Here is a 19,453-nt window from a genome sequence, read left to right as displayed (position 1 = left end):
CTTCTTCTTGAGTGAAGTAACCCAATCAAGGAAAGATCTGATTAACTATGATATACTGTATACATTCATGAATGAGCTATGCCTGCCTAGGTTTTGGCTCAGATGACCGGGAACAAACAAAAGAAGCTTGAAGAAGGGGGATTTGAAACGCCAAGGGAAATCTAAAGTACCAACCGCGCTGGCTCAACTGAAAGGAGAGTCTTGATTCGCTCCAGGAATGCCTTAGCGCGGACCTCCTCACCAACAGGGACGGTTAGGCTAAAAACATTGGAAGCAACACCAGACGAGCTCTCAACCGAAGCCGTAGGCACAGACTTCTTGGGTGACTTGGCACTCAGGAAATCGATCAGATCCTCGGTGACAGGCTTAGAGCGGACAGGCTTAGGAGCTTCAAAGGCATTCAGCTCAGGAATGTAATCTCCGCGTGATGTGTTGATCGGCTCGGCGCCGAGAATCTCATCGAAGAGCTCATCGGCAGAGGGCTTGGAGTTAGCCAAGCGGGGCAGGTCGTCGTTGGCAAGGTCGGTAGCCACGGCAAGGAAGCGGGACAGCGGGATCGTCACACCCAGATTATCCTGGAGCTTCTTCTGGGTAGATAGCACGGCAGCCAGGGAGATAGAGATGGCAACCGAAGTCATGGGCAGGGGCTTGGCGACAACCTCCTCTTCGGCCGCGGCCGGCGCGGCCGGGGCCGGGGCTGGAGCGATCTTGATGTTGCTCAGATCGAGGTGGGAAAGCTTGGCCAGTGTGGCGGCCTGAGTTGACGGGTAGTTCGCGGGGATCTGGCCGATATATGCAAGCACGTCTCCCTTCAAGAGACGGCCCTTAGGACCAGAGGCTGGGATCTTGGAGACGTCGGACTTGGGGATGCCCTTCTCACGAAGGAGCTGGGCGACGGAGGGGTAGAGCGGATAGGCGGGGTTTTGGACTGTGTGGGAGGTAGATTGCATGCCTAGAAGGGACGAAGTTAGCACATGCTAAGTAATGCTTGTTATATCGCAAGTAACTTCCGCCATAGAATTGAGCTCTGGGGGGCGGCTTTCAGTTGCGGAGATGTTTCTTCGCCATGAACGGATTGGAAACTCACGTCTGCCGATACTGAACACCTTCTGTTGACGCCGAGCAAACATGGCCGGAACCTGGCCGACGGTGATCTTGGCTGCCATTGCTAAGTGATTCTGGAGTTTTGGAAGATTGGGAGCGCTGCGGTGCCGATTGGGATCTTCGGTGTCGCAATCTTGCCGCGGACGCTGGATTCGAAAGGAACTAGCAGGATCAACAAAGAGCCCACCACCACGTCGAAGCGCACAAATCTCCTAGTTCAATTCGTTTGAGGTCGTGTGTTTGGAGAGTTAAGCCAAAGCAACTGTTAGAGGTGTTGAGGGCGTTGGGAGCTTTCACCGGCGGCCGGGACGGGAACATTTTTCTGCCGCCTACTGTTTTGGAGATTGTCGGCGATTTCCGAGGAGAACGACGTTCAATTGATTCTTGTCCTAGTAAGTTACCGAACGAATTTATTTGGTCATTGATACTTTTCCAATTTCCCTCCGGAATCATGGCTGTCAATTGCCTCTGTGTCATGGCTTTGATCGCTTTACTAACTTGAACGTTCATAGGCTCAGCGCAACCATGTCCGTCAGACCACCCACTTTCTCAATATTCTGGCGCCAATGCCTACAAAGTCCAATGCGACCTGGGTTTCAGATGAATTCGACATCATTCTCGCGTTACTTCAATTCTAGTGCGCCTCGTTACAAGACCAAGGGCGTGGCCAGAACTGTCGATTCCCCGTGGCAAGCCGCAAGCCCTTATGGGAACAAGAACCCTCGTGCCCTTGCGAAACTACAAACGAAAGTATTACAAGCCGGACAGGTGCTTTTGTTCCAGGCTCCTTCTCATCGCCCATATGTCTTGACTGCATATGGGTTGTCCGCATTTTGCTTCGCCTATGCCGTCTACAACTCGAATGCGGTTCTCTTAGATCCTCTGGTTCCTCTTCCAATGTGGCAGAAATCTCTATTTGGTGGTATCTGTATCATGATGAGCGTTGGAGGCACCTTGTTCATCTCTCGAACTGGCTCCCTAGTCAGAAATATCAAAGCGGTCAACTCCGATGGTCGTATGCGCGTCCTCTTCACAGTCCGAAGCATGGTCCCTTTCAAGAAGCCTTACCAGGTCGAAGTGGCGCCGGGTGATCTCTCTTTCAAGCGCAGAGTCTCGGTCTCTCCGGAAACCATGAAGCGTTACGAGGATAGTACCAGACTTGGCCGTTCATTGGAAACCGAGCCAGCCTTCTTGAGAACACTAAAATCCATGCCTCGCCGGATTTTCCAGAGCATGCGGCAACTTTTCACGAACGAGGACTTCATCATTGTTCAGCTGGCGGGTCACAAGACCCATTTCAGACTGGACTCCAATGGATACATCTCGGATGATCTGTTGCACTTTGGGCGTATGGTGAATGTGAAGATGCCATTCAGAGCGTGATTGGTGATGACTGTTTAAGTATCACCCAGGACTTTTCGTGTCGTGTCGTATGCACTTGAGTTTTGTACAACATTTTGGCTTGTCTTCTAGATAGCGACATAGCACTTGTAATACCAGTCGAAAACGCGGTTTCAATTGAGAATCACAATAAATTATATTATAAGATTACTACTCTGCACTGCCTGTCTTAATAGTATGTAAGCCATATGCTCTTTACGATGCATCACTGCATGTAAGTTTGGAGAGCCACGTGATGGCCCCGGCGCGTCTTGGGTGGACGCGGTTCACCCGTTATCGCGCCCCTCCCACATCTTGCCCACAAACCGTGGACTCAATCTCTTGCTTAAATAACAGGGTTCTTGAATTTCTCGGCGCGTTGCTCCCTCAGGGAAGCCGCTGGCAAGATGGGAAAACTCATTCGTTTGGAGCTTTTCAGTATGTACGACCGAAATATACGCCGCAGGCAGTAGCTAACTTTGTCACTAGACTTCAAGTCCTACAAAGGACACCACGTTCTCTTATTCGGAGATGCTTATTTTACTTCGATAATCGGCCCGAACGGGTCTGGCAAGTCAAACTCGTGAGTGCCTCCTGCCCTCATTTCAAAGAGCCTTAAGCTAATGCGCATTAGGATGGATGCCATATCGTTCGTTCTAGGAATCAAGTCTTCTCACCTACGATCGACCAATCTCCGTGACCTTGTGTACCGTGGCCGTGTCTTGCGCACATCTAAGGTGGACGGAGAGCCTGCTGCTGATGGGCAGGATGGCGAGCAAGAGGAGGAGCCGGAGAGCATGGATGTCAGTCAAGATGCCGGTGGAAACGACCCGAAATCCGCTTGGGTGATGGCAGTCTATGAAGATGATGCGGGTGAGGAGCAGCAATGGCGCCGATCTATCACTAGCCAGGGTGTTAGCGAATACCGCATCAACAACCGAATCGTGTCCGCCCACCAATACAATGAGGCACTGGAGGAAGAGAACATCCTGATCAAGGCCCGAAATTTCCTTGTGTTCCAGGGTGATGTCGAGGCAATCGCATCACAGTCACCCAAAGACCTTACCCGGTTGATTGAGCAGATCTCTGGTAGTCTGGAGCACAAAGCCGACTACGAAAAGTTCAAGGCAGAGGCGGAGGAGGCCGCAGAACAGCAAACCGTCCAGCTCAACCGTCGACGAGGCATCAATTCCGAAGTCAAGCAGTACCAGGAACAGAAGCGCGAGGCTGAGAACTATGCGAAAAAGGCCGAAGAACGTGACCAGGCCATTATCACTCATATCCTGTGGAAGCTGTTTCACTTCCAGCGGCTGATCGACGACTCCAGCGCGGATATCCAAAAATACCAGGATGAACTCAAGGAGTACCGCCGTGGCGTTGAGAAATATGAGAAGAATGTCGAAGACGCCAAGAAAGACCATGCTCGAGTCGGCAGAGATGTCGGCAAGGCGGAGAAAAATATCACGAAAAAGGAGAGGGATATTGAAGAACTCAACAATTCGCTGGTCCCTGTGGATGAGAAGATCGACATCACCCAGAAGAAGGTCGAGAGATACTCCTCAAAGATCACTGAGATCGAAAAGGAGCGCGCATCACAATCAAACAATGGCAATCAACTAGAAAAGGATCTCAAACTTGTTGAGAAAGCCCAGGCTCAGTGGGAAGTCGAATGGCAGAAGACAGTGAGCAAAAAGGGTGTCCAGCTGAGCGAAGCCGATCAGCAGGAGTACCATAAACTCAGAGAAGAAGTCAACCGGCGTTCATCAGCGGACTCCTTGAACCTTGACAATCTGCGCCGGCAGAGAAAGACCGAAGCTGAAGCCGTCAACAGCCTGAAGGGCAAGTTTGAGAACACTGAATGGCAACTCAAATCTGTTGAATCCGATGTCCAGAACATGAACGAACGCAAATCGTCTCTCAATGACACCGTCAAGTCCACCTCCAAGGATATTGATCGTAAGAAGAAGGAGCTGAACGCATTGACTTCCGAGCGGTTGAAGGTCTCGCAAATGCGGACTGAGCTAGAGGAAAAGCTTCAGGTCGTGTTACGGAAACTGCTCGAGGCCGATGATGGTAAGAAGCAAACCGAACGCGAACTCCGGGCCAAGGAGTTGATCTCAACCTTGAAGCGCATCTTCCCCGGTGTCAAGGGCCGTGTCAGTGATCTTTGCCGACCAAAGCAGAAAAAATACTCTGATGCAGTCAGCACCGTATTGGGTCGACACTTTGACGCCATTGTTGTGGACAACGAGAAGACCGCAAAGGAGTGCATTCAACACCTACGCGACCAACGAGCCGGCCAGGCCACGTTCATCCCGCTGGAAACCATTCAAGTCAAGGCGTTCAACTCGAACCTGAAGGGCATGCATCGAGGCATGCGCCCTGCCATTGAGACTATTGACTACGATGATTCGGTTGCGCGAGCAATCAGCTACGCGTGTGGCAACTCTATTGTTTGTGACGATCTGGCGACGGCCAAGTATCTTTGCTACGAACGAAATGTGGACGCGAAGGCGGTCACTCTCGATGGAACTGTCATCCACAAGGGTGGTCTCATGACTGGTGGACGTGGTCCTCAACAGAATTCCAAGCGCTGGGAAGATTCAGAGGTCGAGAACCTGTATAAATTAAAGGAGAAGCTCATGAGCGATCTCGCGAACCTCCCCAAGAGTCATCGCCGAGGCTCTGAAGAAGAGACACTACAGGGCGAGCTCGTCGGTCTCGAGCAACGCCTCACTTACTCCCGTGATGAGTTGAAGGCCCTTGAGAGGAACCTCGAGAGCAAACGTAGCGAGCTGGACTTCGTTAAGCACCAGATGGAGGATCTGCGACCTAAATACACTGAGCGTAAGGAAAACCTTGACGAGCTAGACGAGACAATCGAAACGTCACAGGCTTCGGTCAGCGCCGTCGAGGATGAGATTTACCGCAAGTTCTGCAAGCGCTTGGGTTATGATGACATCCGAGAATATGAGGCCCAACAGGGCTCTTTGCAAGAAGAGGCCGCACAAAAGAAGCTTGAGTTCACCACCCAAAAGAGCCGAATCGAAAACCAGCTCAGCTTTGAGAAACAGCGTATCCAAGCAACTGAGGACCGAATCAACGGCCTCAAGGCCCAATACGAGCGCGACCAGAGCTTGATTGAAGAGCTGAAAAGTCAACAAGAAGCAATCCGCAACCAACTCGATGAATTCGAAGCGGAACTTGAGCTCCTCCGAGAGGCCCTCGAGAACCAGAAGGAAATCTATGGCCAATCAGCAGAAAACTTGGCAGAGCAACGCCGTGAACTCCAGAGGCGTAGCAAGCACGTTGAAGCAGCGTTAAAGAATGTCAACGCGCTTGAAGCGGAGATCCAGAGAAACTCTTCCAGTCGTTACACTCTTCTGCGTCGCTGCAAACTTGAAGACATTGATGTTCCTTTGACCAAGTCTTCCAATTCTCTTGACAAACTTCCCATCGATGACCTTGTGCAAGCAGCAGACCCAGATGCCATGGAGGTGGATGAAGGAGATGGTCTGGATGAGGCTTCTCCGGTGCACGATTACGGTATTGAGGTCGACTTCGATTCTCTGGGAGAGACCCTGAAAGAGGTTTGTGTTTGCTTCTATCGCTTTAGTTTCTCACATGCTAATTCAATTCCAGGAGGCCGATGACAAGCTCGAGGATGAACTGCTCGAGAAGATCCGTGTTCTGAACAGTGACCTCGACAAGATGGCACCGAATGCTCGTGCCATGGAGCGCCTGGAGAGTGTCGAGAACAAACTTCGCAGCACCGAAAAGGACTTCGAGGACGCCCGGAAATCTGCACGAAAGGCTAAAGAAGAGTTTGAGTCTGTGATGAAGAAGCGATCCGACCTTTTCAACAAGGCATTCACCCACATTTCTGAGCAGATCGGGCCGATTTACCGTGAACTCACGCGCAGCACCAATTACCCCCTGGGTGGTCAAGCGTAGGTTCATTTTTCAACTTCTGACTCTGAATGACCGCTAACATTTCAAAAGCTACCTCGATATTGAGGACTCGGACGAGCCCTACTTAGACGGCATCAAATACCACGCCATGCCTCCTCTCAAACGTTTCCGGGACATGGAGCATCTTTCAGGTGGCGAGAAGACCATGGCCGCACTCGCTTTGCTGTTCGCTATCCACTCGTACCAACCGTCTCCATTCTTTGTGCTGGACGAGGTTGATGCAGCCCTGGATAACACCAACGTCGCCCGTATTGCCAACTATATCCATGACCACGCTGCGCCTGGCATGCAGTTCATCGTGATTAGTCTAAAGACCGGACTGTTCCAGAACAGTGAGGCTTTGGTTGGTATCTACAGGGACCAGGTCGAGAACAGCAGCAAATCATTGACGCTTGATGTGAGTTTCGAAGATATTTTTCGTATACGCCAATGTAGAAATATGCTGACAATGATCGTTCACAGCTTCGGAAGTATACCTAAATCATCCAGGTGGGATTTATGCGGATTGTGTGATGACCCTTTGCTTTTGCTTTTGCTTCCTATTTCTTCATTGTAGATTATTGAGTCTTGCTGGTTTGTTTTCTTCCGCTTCTACCGGAGTCGATAAGGGAGTAGGAAGCCCATTTTCTAATCTGAGCAATTATTTCTATCGACAAAGCTGTTAATTGATACCAGTTTCTCTACTGTGTTTTTTCAAGTTATTCCAACCCTTCCTCATATGCCATTCCTGCGGGTATACCCTAGAATCCTCTGTTTCCGAACGACTCCCGTGCCCGACTATTCATACTATAGATTTTGGACAATGCTTCTACAGAATCTCCGGAAGTAGATATGAATAGATTCAATTTGCATATCACTAGATATGCCGAGGCCACCATGCCGAACCCCCCTAACTTCATGGCATAAGATAAAGAGATACGAAGGCCTCGCGAAAGAAAACAAACAAAGCAAAGAAATTACCACCTGTAAAATCACGAAACAGCTGACTTCAAGTTCCTTTTTCTGCACTTATTTGTGACACAAAAAAATGCAAGAACCTGACTTCCGCTATGCAGAAGGCATGGCGCTTGTTGAAAGTACCGGAGGGAGATGAGACAGATCAAAGTCGCAGATGAAACAAGAAAAGCAGAAGAAGCACCGAAAACCGAAAATTGAATACTGAGAACCGAAAAGACTGTTATCCGTGAGAGACTTGCGACCTGGTGGCATAACGAGAGGTAGGTCAAAGCCCGATAAGTCAGATACCTACTAGTCTGTGGCTGGATGTCCCACAACCTCAGCCCCAGGTGTGGGTTTGACCTTGGGAGTGAGCTTGATTCCAGAAACACCCTTGGCTAGAAGAGCAGCCTTGGCTTGAGTAGTCTTGGGCTGGGTAGCATTCTTTACCCCGGCGGCAGACTTAACCTGAATAGCACTCTTGGCCCCAGCAGCAGCCTTTGCCAGAAAAGCAGCCTTGGCTTGAGTAGTTATCTTGGCCTGAGTTCCATTGGCCCCTGTAGTATGCTTGGTCTGAGAAGTAGTAGTATCGAGTCGAGTTACTGTCTTGTCCTGGGCAGCGGCCTCACGCTCAGTGACAGGATCGGCTTTCGTAGGTGTCTTATCCTCGCTGGCCATGGCGGGAGGATCCTCAGAGGAAGGCTCGAGAAGAGTAGTAGAGGTAGGGACTGTCAGAATAGTCTCATCTAGGGAAGCCTTCGACCCATCTGTCATGTCGGCGGAAGAGTCATTCGCGGCCGGGCTACCGTATTCGCCGTAATCAAGTGGCTGGGGGACCTGAGCAGGGATGCTCGTGAAAATGTTGTTGACAGCGTCAGCATGTTTGCGAATGTGAATCGACTGCTTTTTCTTGTCCTTGATCGTGAAGTCGCAGGGAACCAGACGGTAGCCGGGCTCCTGGTCACGGTGGTACTCGTAAAGGCAGACCTTGAGGCCACGGATGAGGAGGGCCCAGCATCGTTCGCTAGGAATCGGGGCATTGAGCAGGCGGGGAACCTGTTGATCCCAGGTTTCTTGGATTGGAGCAGATGCGTCGAGAACAATCTTCACGATGGTGTGCAGGGCCCTGTCTTCGCCAGTAGCTCTCACAATGAAACAGTTCGAATGGTTGTTTTCCTCGTCCTCTTGCCACTTGAGAATCCAGCCATCATTTGAATCGAACGCGTAAGTGAGGAGACCGCTCACCATGATCTTGGCATTCTCCGCGGTTGGTTTATCCTCGTATGCGTTGATGAAATCTGCAATAGCGGGGAGCGAAAGATAATTATCACTCATAGCTTCCATGGTGAAGCTAGAGGAAAGTGCAGTGAGAAGGAGCTGATGAGTAGACTTGTGGAAGAAGAAGTGAAGTGGTAGGAAGTTGACAGGAACAGGAAGTTTGTGTAGGTGAAATGAGACCAGGAAGCTTCATGTGGAAGTGTGTGTAGGTGATCAAATCTCAAGACACCTAAGCAAACATTTATACTTAGGCTTCCACCTACTATAAGAAAGTGCGAGCCTAACAGAAAACCCCAAGGTAAACAATTGTCCTTATTAGTATGTATAGAGTGTCTACTATTAGTATACTACCCTATATAACGCGACAGTGCGAGTTAAGTAAAGGGCCTACCGGACATACTACATGTGTCAGTTCTAATCAATTTCTACTTTCGTAGAGATTCTTTTCTTCAAATTCTATATTAATATTAGGACACAAACTGAAAAGGTACAGGGGAAAGGCTAGATTCCCAAGATAATCGTTAGTAGACTTCTTCTGCCTCTAAACCGGTACGTATTTGCCCGTACTGGCCAATAGGCTCTATAGTACTATGCGATGCGAGAAGCCAGGCACCGACATCGTCCAAATCAAAAGGCGAAATGGGCGTTATTGATGAAATGAGAAAATTCTAAGCATTTTATCCCTCGAGGGTTTACATAAAGCCATGGTAGAATATGTCAAGCAGGCAATAAATCCCAATAGATACAAATCAATGATTGCCTTCCCGTTTTCCAAATCCACCAATTGACTCATTTTGTCGCCCACCAAGACAAGTAGATTTGACTCCGACTACCAGGTGCAAGCTCCACTCGCCATCCCAAAGTAAGTTACATGAGCATCATTCACCCCCTGTCCTCCTTGAGCCTCGCAGCACTGGACCTCGTTCCCAGTGCAGACAGACGTGCTATAAGCGCTGTGAGGCTCAACACTCCAGTATTCAACACCAGAATGGACATAGCCCTGTTCCGCCGGGGGCAAGTTTGGGATGCCATCGTTGGCATGGGTGACCCGGAAGAACCGGGTGGTCTCGGGGCTCGCCGCTTCGAAATATTCATTCATATACGATGCGTAGGCCTGGTTACCAGTCCGCGGTTCGCCGAAGGTGTACAGGCTGACTTGATCATATGTAGCGGATAGCTGGCTGGCAGTTATTGCTGCCATCGAGGCACCCAGACTAAAACATGTGTGTCAGTTAAGCCAAGAAAGCATAGTCAATAAAAGGCAGTCAAAGGGACAGAAGGTAGTATTATTGTGAAATTGTAGAAGGAAAAAGGAAAAACTGTCATACCTGTGACCCGTGACCGTCAGTGCATACTCCGGATACTGCGTGGCCTGCTTTTGAACGAGTGACTGGACCTGATCTTGGACAGAGATCCATCCAAGATAGTAACCTCCATGCACGGCACAACCGACACATTCAGGCAAGGTGTCAAAAGCAGCGAGAGTGTAATTGGTATCGAGCTGCAAGTTTGTATCACTTCCAGTGCCGCGGAAGACGATGATAATTTCCTGACGACTATCATCACGGAGAACCCATCCGTTGATATCCGTCTGGGCGTTGTATATCTTCTCCACGGCGGTTATGGTTGCTGGAATCTTGCACAAGTCTGCATAAGCAGCTTGGGAGATGGTGGCCATCTCAACCAGACGGTTGTAGACGTTGTCAGAGACTCCCTGTGTAACGGTAGCTAGGCATTGTCCTAAAGCCACAGAAAAGCTGAGAACACGGGTTGCTGAAAAGGTTTTCATCTTGACAGAATTGATGCCTGGGAATCTTTGATGGTTGATGGTTCAATATGAAGATACTGGGTCCGGTGCTTGGGTATATATATTGAAAACACATGCATATATAGTGGATAACAGGCTAGAAAGCCACCTTCAGGATAAAAAAGATAGATTGAAGATGATCATATCCCATTAGGATCATGACTCCTCAAATTCTGCCATAGATGCTTCTCTCACAAATGATGATTTAACCGGAAGCATTGCCAGATTACGCAGTCAATAACCCAAGAGGTGACGTGCAAGCTCGATTGAAGGGTGAATTTCTCATAAGCATTACAAAAAGTGAGTCCACCGGGAAATGTCCTGTCTTAGTTTGAAACCATTTTCCAAACGTTATTATAGCCTATTGGATAGGTCTTGAGACAATTAAGGGCAAAGGCCATATGAGGGGGGGTTGAAGATCACTTCGGACTTCGGCATATGTCGATACTCAAACTACCGTTTCCAAGTCAAGAAATTCGCCCGTTATGCCTAATCGGGGTTGCAAGGCCCGAAAACCACGGAGTCTCCGTGTGGATCTATATATTTATCTAGCTTGGCCTAGTTAGTAACGAATTTCACAAGTGGCCAGGCCACTTGTGAAATATATAGTTATCTTGTTGTTGTGGAGCCTTGGTGCCTCAGGCACAGACCCACAGATTCGATAGAGAGTCTAGCCGTTCTCTCCTTTCCCAATCTCCCTCTTGACTTTCTGAGCCTCGTAGCCTCAACATATCTTGACAATGTTTTTATTTTAGCTCCCTATTTGTCGATGGTCATTAATAAGACTCACTAGCATAATATCCCAATCTCAAATTGGGTATATGACTATATTATCATCATTTTGAAAAATCACCGAAAATTCCGTTACTTGAAACTTAAAAATACACATGTCGGAACAATGAACCTAAATCTCCTTAAAACCCCTGAAGAGACTAGAGATTACCTAGAAAGCAGGGGGCTATAAGGAAAAGTCCCCATAGACCATAGTTAAGTTACAATTTATCGCATTTACTATGTGTTTTGCGGTGGCTTGTGAAATACGTTATGGATGCGGCTAGTATGTTCCGTCGACCCTGATCGGGCCGTTCCGTCAGGGTCAAAAATGTTCAATTTAGCTGAATAAATCGGTAGGAATATCAAATACTTCCCTAAACTGTCCTCCTAAACAGAGCCTAGCATGATATCCACGGACCCAGAAAAGGTGACTATTTGTGAATTCCACCAATCTAGAATCCGTATCACTAAGGGCAGTGCCAAGACGAATCCTCTAGTCATGCTCTCCCCTTTGTTCTTGATTAAATTTACGGCAGGACAACAAGCTCTGTAAAACTGGAAATGACATTTTCAAGTAGTTTAGTAAAACGACACCATCTCCCTCAAAGACTTTATTCCTAGAGTCCTTCTTTGCCGCCCTTGTATCTCGAAGTCTTCATATCATCTGACTACTTCGATCTGAAGTGTAGCCTGCCAATAAGAAAGTTCGCAACTTCAAACAAAGATTGAAATCATTTCCCTAGAGGGCTGCAATGGCGTTGTATGCATCCTTGGGGTTGTAGCTCCCGTCGAAAAGCAATGGGCTCGACTCAGAGCGCCACGAATCCTAACAAAAACATCCGGTATTAGTATTTTTTTGTTTAGCTGGGGATAAATGGACACTTACGGGGTCAGCAACTCCCCAAACTGTGATTCCGACACACTTTGGCTGGTTCAGGCAAGCGTTGGCAACCTGTAAAAATAGAGATTTAGTGGGTCGACGATATCAGCCATGACATTGTCGAAACTCACATTGACGTAGTCAGTAGAGCTGGCGCCAGCAATATCAAGCTCAGTGACAGCGACCTCCTCCGTTCCAGCACCAGCGAGAGCATCAAGAGCTGTGAGAGGCTGTCAGCTAATATTCAATCGACAAGAAGCGAGGGGGTACTTATCCAGCAACTGCAGCACCGCCGCCGGCGCTTAGGTGGGTTTGAGAGCCTAAAAACGACTGAGCAATCATGCACGGTGAAGTTCAATCACAGCTATCTTACCGATTCCGTCGATTGGGATACCAGCAGCAATCCATTTCTTGACATGGGTAACCATGCCGGTCACTTTAGGATAAGAGGCGGAATCCAGGCTGTGTAGGATCAGCATCCATATAAAATGAAAAGAGCAGAGTGCTACAACTCACTTGTAATCATTGATGTAGAGCTTTGCATTTGGGTCTGCAGCACGGGCTGTTTCGAAAGCGATCCGCACATAGTCCTCACCGATGACTTTGTAGAAGACACTGTCACGAAGAGAACCGTCCTCGTTGAAGATTTCATTCAAAACGTCCTTAGATCGATCAGTAATGTAGCTTTGTAGAATTCATGTTATGGATATAACGTACCCAGGCGTAAATCTTGCCCTTGTAACGGCCCATCAGCGTGGTGATGTGGTTCTTCATGACATCGATCAGGGTAGTTTTATCCGTGATAGAATTGACCCAGTTCGGGAGCTGAGAGTGCCACACTTGACGAGTTCAGCTTCTCTTGTTGTGACATGCTTTCTAGGGCCGCGAGGGAACTTACCGAGAGTATGGCCACGGACCAGTTTCTCATTTGACTGGGCAAAGTCGACCTAAAGGCTGTAAGAACCAGGCACAAAAGTAATTGCCAGCTAAAAGACCGGATACATACCAGATAGTCCGACCCTGTGAAGGTGAACTGCCCTTGGGTTCCTATTCCGTGAATCAGCTGATGGTACTCTAGTGATTACAAGACAGTTTACTCACCCTCAGTAGCATCCCACTTCATACTATTCTCCGGAGTCACTTGACCGAAGTTGGCCTTGACGATTGCCGGGGTCTTTGCGTTCTTTTCGAAGGTGTACTGGTCACCAATATTTCCCAGATACTTCTTCCCGTGGGCCTTGAAAACGGCATCGATGCTCTCAGAGGCTTGTCGGGATTGAACGGGTCCGGAAAGCGCTGGGCTAGCGAAAAGTATAGCTAGAGCAGCTGCCTTGATTGGAATCATGTTGGGGAACATATTGGTTTTTCGAGTCGTCAAATGAAGATGAGAGTGGTACACAGAAGACAACGATGGGAAGGGAGGTAGACGACACTTATATACTTATACAGAGCAGAAGCCAAGACCTCTTATGGAAGAGAACATAGTCGAGATGGTAGCTAAAATGGAAATCCTTTCCCGATGGAAAACGGGGTCTTCATCGTCTGTCTCTTTCGCTGATGGGGAACGGACTTTGCCTATTTTATCCAGGATTCTAGTAAATAAGAGTATTCAAACAATTTTTAGCCTAAATGTTTCATATAGAAGACTTCAGCCTGGAAGAACTGTGGAGTGGCCACTTGTCATTGGAATACTATCACACTGCCAAGCTCCTCTCAAGTAGGCTAATTGCAAGTTCCCTAACACATAATGAAACGACAAAGCTTGGCCTGTGTTGAAGAGTAGTCGAAGAATGTCTTGGAAATGAAGAGGGGGCCTTCACGTGTGATGTCGATCACCTCCACATTTAAGGGTCCAAAGCAGCTAGCTCTAACTTCGCCAAGTAGGGGCCTCATTTTCCAAAATATTCGCCCCCAATTCTCCGACACACTTCCGAGTGGATCACTAACGTTCTTCAAGCTATCGGTAAGGCACAACCCACACCGAAAACACAATATCCACCAAGTAGATATTATTAGAGACTAGCCTGTTTTATAGTGAAACTGAAACAGCGATATCAAGATGATATATCAGTAAGAAATGAGTAAGAAATCAGTAAGACATCAATCCCTCTAACGTCTCAAACCCCATGACTACATGCATGATCTCTTCGCATTTACCCAACCTCGGTCTGAGAACAAGGTTGCAATGGCCAAGTTATTGTGAAGTTAATGCTAGTCCCTGTTTCCAAAAAGGGCAATAGTCCGACGGAGTATAATGTTTCTGGCTAATGTAATTTATCCTGGACCACTTCTTTGGAGGTAGCAAATTAAAAGGAAAAGAAAACCAAGAGGTATCTCTTTCCAGTTGAAACATTGTGGATTATTTAAACAGGGTGAGCCCCTGTCCAGGTGTTCTGGATTCCTGCTTCAGACTTTCACTCAAACAACCCATCGCAGACTCAAATCTTAACGACGATGAGATTACTCAAGATGAAGGCTGACCTTGTGTCATCTGGCATACTGTTGCTCGCATCATTGCCAATTGCCGTCGCGGACTGCCCGCTTCCGTCGACTTATAGTTGGACATCAACTGGCGCTCTGGCGAATCCCAAGTCTGGATGGACCTCACTCAAGGACTTCACCGCGGTGGTTTTCAACAACAAACACCTTGTCTATGCATCAACCGGTGATGCGGGTGGAAACTACGGTTCGATGAACTTCGGCACCTTTTCAGATTGGTCTGGCATGGCAACCGCAAGTCAAACCGGAATGGGCTTTTCAGCCGTTGCGCCAACTTTGTTCTATTTCCAACCAAAGGATGTTTGGGTCCTGGCCTATCAATGGGGCTCGAGCACGTTTACCTATCGAACATCAAGCGATCCTACCAATGCCAATGGATGGTCATCCGAGCAAGCTCTTTTCTCGGGAAAGATCACTGAGTCAAGTACTGGTGCCATTGATCAGACACTCATCGGTGACTCTACGAATATGTACCTTTTCTTTGCGGGGGACAATGGCAAGATCTATCGCACCAGCATGCCCATCGATAAATTCCCTGGAAATTTCGGAACAAGTTCAGAGATAATACTGAGTGACACTCAGAACAACCTATTCGAGGCAGTTCAAGTGTACACTGTTAAAGGTCAGAACAAATACCTTATGATTGTCGAGGCAATTGGATCGCAAGGGCGGTACTTCCGTTCATTCACCTCCAACAGTCTCGGCGGTTCGTGGACACCACAGACAACAAGCGAGAGCAATCCCTTTGCTGGAAAATCCAACAGCGGTGCAACCTGGACCAACGATATCAGTCACGGCGATTTGATTCGAACCAACCCTGACCAATCAATGACCGTCGATCCATGCAACCTGCAGCTCCTCTACCAGGGACTAGACCCCAACGCCAGTGGTGACTACAATGCCCTGCCGTGGAGGCCTGCCGTGCTCACTCTGAAACGCTAAAGGAGTTTTAGTATTTGGGGAGCTAGGGGGAGACAGAGCTGTGAAGACAATATTGTTAGAGCCGTGAGATGAATCTGAACACAGTCTCTTCTATTCGTGGCATAGCACAGTAAACCCCGTTGAAAGAACAGGTTGTTGGGTATTTGGGGAAAGCTAATATATGCGATAAACTATTCAATATATATATCGTTCCCACAGTTCTGCTACGTCAAGTAACGAAAAGATGCAATAAAAGTAGAAAAGAACTTAGAGAACAAGAGAGGGAGAGAGAAATCTTTCGGTCTACAAATGGCTGTTTCTCAAGGCATATCGCCTACTAAAGTGAAACTGCAAGCGAAATGAAAAATACATGGCCGGGAAAAAATATTTAGGCGCACGATGATCAAAGAAGTTGCATAGTATATCTGCAGCCTCCGTATGTCAATCATGATTAAATAACCTCTAGACCTGAACCGGGTGTTTGCTCAATATAAGCATCCAGACTGTTCACGGCTGCAGGTGTAGTGGCTCAGTTGTAGATATATTGTAGTCCTTTTCAGCTCGAACCCTTGGGAATAACTGCTACCACACACTAGCAAAGAATTTTAGATCGACCCTTCATAGTCGCACACATACAATTATGTGCATGAGCTCCAAGCCCTATATAGTTCTAGGCCTTTCTGGTTTTGTTAGAATGGCCTGCCGTAATTTTTGAAGCTTGAGAATCAAAGAAAAGGGGAGGGGGAAATGAATCAAGATACGCCGCTTAAAGTAAGACGGAATAGTGACTATTGGGAAATCAATCGGAATCGAACTGACGTGTTCAAAATTACTTCACCAAAACTTTTGTGGCCTGTAGATTAAATAGAGAGTGACTAATCGACTAAGTGGCAAGCAATGGAACGAGCGGTAATTATCATACCACTGGTGTGTGGATCACGATGTACAATATTCAACTATATTGGCGGTATATATATTCCAGTCTTGACCCTGCGACGTACTATGATGAACCAACATTAACAGCCCAAAGTGTTCACAAGTACACCTAGCTCTCCCGGAATCCAACCCTCCAAAGCCTAAGCAAGCATGTCCTATGTATCTTAGATAAAATCAACTCTTTCTCCCTCTCCCTCTACAGCTAAACTAGCTAGGTTTCTCAAACTCCGGCGTAGCCCTCTGGGCGTATGCTTCAACCTCTACTATGCCTTGCGGACCATCGCCCAAATTCACCCCGCAGAAGGACGTAAACTATCGTGGATCTTGGCAAGTAGTTCAAGCGAACAATCAGTCGAAACCAAGGTCCCGTATAGCAATCACGCAGTCGCGGTGCTGAGGAGTGAAACATATAGGAAATCGATGTCTACAAGGATGACGAGCCTGTGAGACAAGGTAATACCATTGACACATCAATCAATCAATCAATCAAAGTTCAATTAACCTGTTGCAGTCTAACTAGTTGCGTATGAGTATGCAGGTGCTTCATCCAACTGAAGCCAGAACTCGAAGCCAAACGCCGAGCGGGATCTCTCCCTGGAAGTATATATACAGATGCTGATCGTAAAGAGTGCGGAATCAGCCCATTCCCGTAGTCCATAAACCCATAAATCCAAACCCATACATTAGAAATTAACATATAATAATTGTTTTGGAGTGCACCCTCCACCTTCCAACCCCCACCCCCACTTCACTCACTCTCTCTCTCTCTCTCTCTCTCTCTGTGTGTGTGTGTAAACCCTCCCCTGCCTCAATTTCAATTGATGGCGACGTTATCCGGGCCGGTTGATTGGCATGTTTGTCGACTCTGGCTCAGTTCTCGCTTCACAGCATCATCTATCGTCATTGGCTAATACCCATCGTCTTCCACACCTCATTGACCAATCAATAGGTGCGAGGAAAAGGCTCAAACTTGAGCTTCCTTGGTCAAGTAAAGAGATCCGCTCTCAATTTGGGGTCTGCTCTATCGTGTTCATCGGTATTAGAAGTTATTTGGAAAGAAGAGCTCATCGAATCAAGACCTGATGGGGTTAGAGACAGTTGTCGACAGTAGGCCTTTCTCTATACCCCCGCGGCTTCTGTGACTGGTGTGCTTAACTCCAATTTTCTATATTCGCTTACCTCGATAACCCCTTATCTATGATCTGAGGTTGAATTGATTCTAGGCTTTCCCTTGACGCCCCCCCGAAGTGGCGGTATTTAAATATAGCGCTTTGCAGGTACAAGAATAATGGCCGAAAGCGAGAACGGAGCCAGTGGCCACTAAGAATAAAACCAAGCTTCGAGTATGGAGTACTTAGCCCATAGCTCTTATCTCATTCCTTAAAACCCGACGCCAAGTACGGTGAGCAGAGCAACAGAGTCACCAGGTGCAGTTTACTTGGGTATAGTCACCGCCACCATCCAAGTAATGGCACTGTAACCCCAGCGAACATTGCAAATCATGCCCAATGTCAATCATCCCCGGACATCAGGAAGACCACCCAAGGTCAAAGTTCCAATAATGCATGTTTCCTGCACCAATATCCCGGTATCAGGATTTAGCCATCTGCACCCAGCTAGCAATGGCAACGGAATGTTAACAAGCGGGAGTACCGGGAGCGTCGCCCGCGGAGACGCACATATTCCTACATGGTAAATGACTTTGCGCAAAGCATACAGCGGGAACGCTGGATATTTTGTTACAGACAAAAAAATTCAAGTGAAGCGGCTTCAAATATGCCATCCCTCGAGGTGTTGTGCCACGGTAGCAGTATGTACTCCGTACATGTGGGTGCACTGGCATCCACGGGCAGATGGTGATCTGCTCATGCGCATAATATGGCCACCAGGGGGGAACGATCTATCTACAACAGAACGAGCACAATAATAGAAGTAACCGTAATATTGTACTGCGTATGTATTCCGTTGATCATTTCATCTAGGTGTTACGGTGCTCCGCCCCGCACATATACGCAAGGGACGCATGTCTTTTCCACGCCACCGACTGAGAGACTTTGAATTCGAGTCTTTTTGTGGGGCTTGTGCACCTTTGGGTATTACAGAGTCTGGAGCTCATGCGGCTCAGGGGATGGTAATGTACATAGGTTTGCTTTGGCGTTTAGGTGCAACGTACTTATTTTGTACGGCCTAGTCCTGTGTTATTGATTGCGTGGAATTAACATTACTTTTTTTTTAGATTCTTTTTTTGCTTTTGTCAATGATAACCACGCTGCCTGAAAAGGAGTGTTGGCCTTGGATTATCCAATGAATTTCAATGTCGAGCCATAGGATATATAGGCGACAAAATATCAGGCAGTGGAAAAAATAAAAAAAAAAGGGTGTCACTTACTAGACCTCTCTCTTCAGTAGCCGACTAAGTGCTGACTCAAGATTGAAGGTCTTGAGATCTTTGCTATATCAAGTGAATGTGTGAGCACCGGTATATCGCACGACAGCATGGAGTATGTGCCCCAGAGGCTCATCGAATAGCATAAAATAAAGTAATACGGTTACATTCTCCGTGTTTGTGGGTGGCTAGTCTAGATAGCAATAATACTAACCCCCTAAAAAAAAGCAAAAAGAAAAAGAGACCAAAGAGACGGTGGAGGAACCCTCATAACATTGGGCCTCGCTACAGCTGCAGTCTGCCACCGCAGGCCGAGATCTTGGTGGCGCTAGCTAATCATGACAATTTTTTAATTGCTGGCTACATCTACCATCGGGCCTCGAAAAAGAAACAATGCCTAGAACGAGAATGGAGATCAAATTTTCAATGTTCGGCTTGATTTGCGATCCCGGTCCCCCGCTCCCAGTAGACACTGTCGATCCGGGAGCAGGGAACCGATCCCAATGGTAGTTCAAATCCAACTAGCCTCAGAGTTTCTCCTTATGGATACAGAGGGCTCTCCCGTCCAAAAAATGCTTGG

The 19,453-nt window shown here is 47.8% G+C and overlaps 7 protein-coding genes across 7 annotated transcripts; 3 read left to right on the top strand and 4 right to left on the bottom strand.

Annotated features, from left to right (window-relative positions):
- Positions 1-161: 161 nt before the first annotated feature.
- On the bottom strand, positions 162-1,166 carry pdx1 (uncharacterized protein; the record flags this gene model as incomplete). The annotated part of the gene is made up of 2 exons (XM_057233246.1): positions 162-952; positions 1,088-1,166. 2 exons carry the CDS (start codon positions 1,164-1,166, stop codon positions 162-164), a joined length of 870 nt encoding a protein of 289 aa, XP_057082788.1.
- Positions 1,167-1,629: 463 nt separating this feature from the next.
- N7447_008983 (uncharacterized protein) lies at positions 1,630-2,487 on the top strand (the record flags this gene model as incomplete). Its single annotated transcript, XM_057233245.1, has 1 exon — positions 1,630-2,487. The coding sequence occupies one exon, from the start codon at positions 1,630-1,632 to the stop codon at positions 2,485-2,487; it is 858 nt and encodes a 285-aa protein (XP_057082787.1).
- A 404-nt stretch (positions 2,488-2,891) lies between these two features.
- Positions 2,892-6,936, top strand: N7447_008982 (cohesin subunit SMC1; the record flags this gene model as incomplete). Its single annotated transcript, XM_057233244.1, has 6 exons — positions 2,892-2,922; positions 2,974-3,067; positions 3,119-6,074; positions 6,127-6,434; positions 6,487-6,853; positions 6,919-6,936. The coding sequence occupies 6 exons, from the start codon at positions 2,892-2,894 to the stop codon at positions 6,934-6,936; spliced, it is 3,774 nt and encodes a 1,257-aa protein (XP_057082786.1).
- Positions 6,937-7,704: 768 nt separating this feature from the next.
- Positions 7,705-8,736, bottom strand: N7447_008981 (uncharacterized protein; the record flags this gene model as incomplete). Its single annotated transcript, XM_057233243.1, has 1 exon — positions 7,705-8,736. The coding sequence occupies one exon, from the start codon at positions 8,734-8,736 to the stop codon at positions 7,705-7,707; it is 1,032 nt and encodes a 343-aa protein (XP_057082785.1).
- A 763-nt stretch (positions 8,737-9,499) lies between these two features.
- On the bottom strand, positions 9,500-10,459 carry N7447_008980 (lipase family protein; the record flags this gene model as incomplete). The annotated part of the gene is made up of 2 exons (XM_057233242.1): positions 9,500-9,884; positions 9,999-10,459. The coding sequence occupies 2 exons, from the start codon at positions 10,457-10,459 to the stop codon at positions 9,500-9,502; spliced, it is 846 nt and encodes a 281-aa protein (XP_057082784.1).
- A 1,531-nt stretch (positions 10,460-11,990) lies between these two features.
- On the bottom strand, positions 11,991-13,488 carry N7447_008979 (endo-1,4-beta-xylanase; the record flags this gene model as incomplete). Its single annotated transcript, XM_057233241.1, has 10 exons — positions 11,991-12,077; positions 12,138-12,203; positions 12,263-12,351; positions 12,422-12,451; positions 12,505-12,593; positions 12,648-12,793; positions 12,849-12,970; positions 13,030-13,078; positions 13,138-13,178; positions 13,233-13,488. The coding sequence occupies 10 exons, from the start codon at positions 13,486-13,488 to the stop codon at positions 11,991-11,993; spliced, it is 975 nt and encodes a 324-aa protein (XP_057082783.1).
- A 1,097-nt stretch (positions 13,489-14,585) lies between these two features.
- On the top strand, positions 14,586-15,572 carry N7447_008978 (glycosyl hydrolase family 62-domain-containing protein; the record flags this gene model as incomplete). The annotated part of the gene is made up of 1 exon (XM_057233240.1): positions 14,586-15,572. The coding sequence occupies one exon, from the start codon at positions 14,586-14,588 to the stop codon at positions 15,570-15,572; it is 987 nt and encodes a 328-aa protein (XP_057082782.1).
- Between the last annotated feature and the right edge of the window lie 3,881 nt (positions 15,573-19,453).

Source organism: Penicillium robsamsonii (assembly GCF_028829455.1).
Source record: "Penicillium robsamsonii strain IBT 29466 chromosome Unknown utg000005l_segment0_segment0, whole genome shotgun sequence".
Lineage (NCBI taxonomy): Eukaryota > Fungi > Ascomycota > Eurotiomycetes > Eurotiales > Aspergillaceae > Penicillium > Penicillium robsamsonii.
The sequence above is the reverse complement of the archived record's forward strand: the minus strand, read 5'-3'. Positions and strand labels throughout refer to the sequence as shown.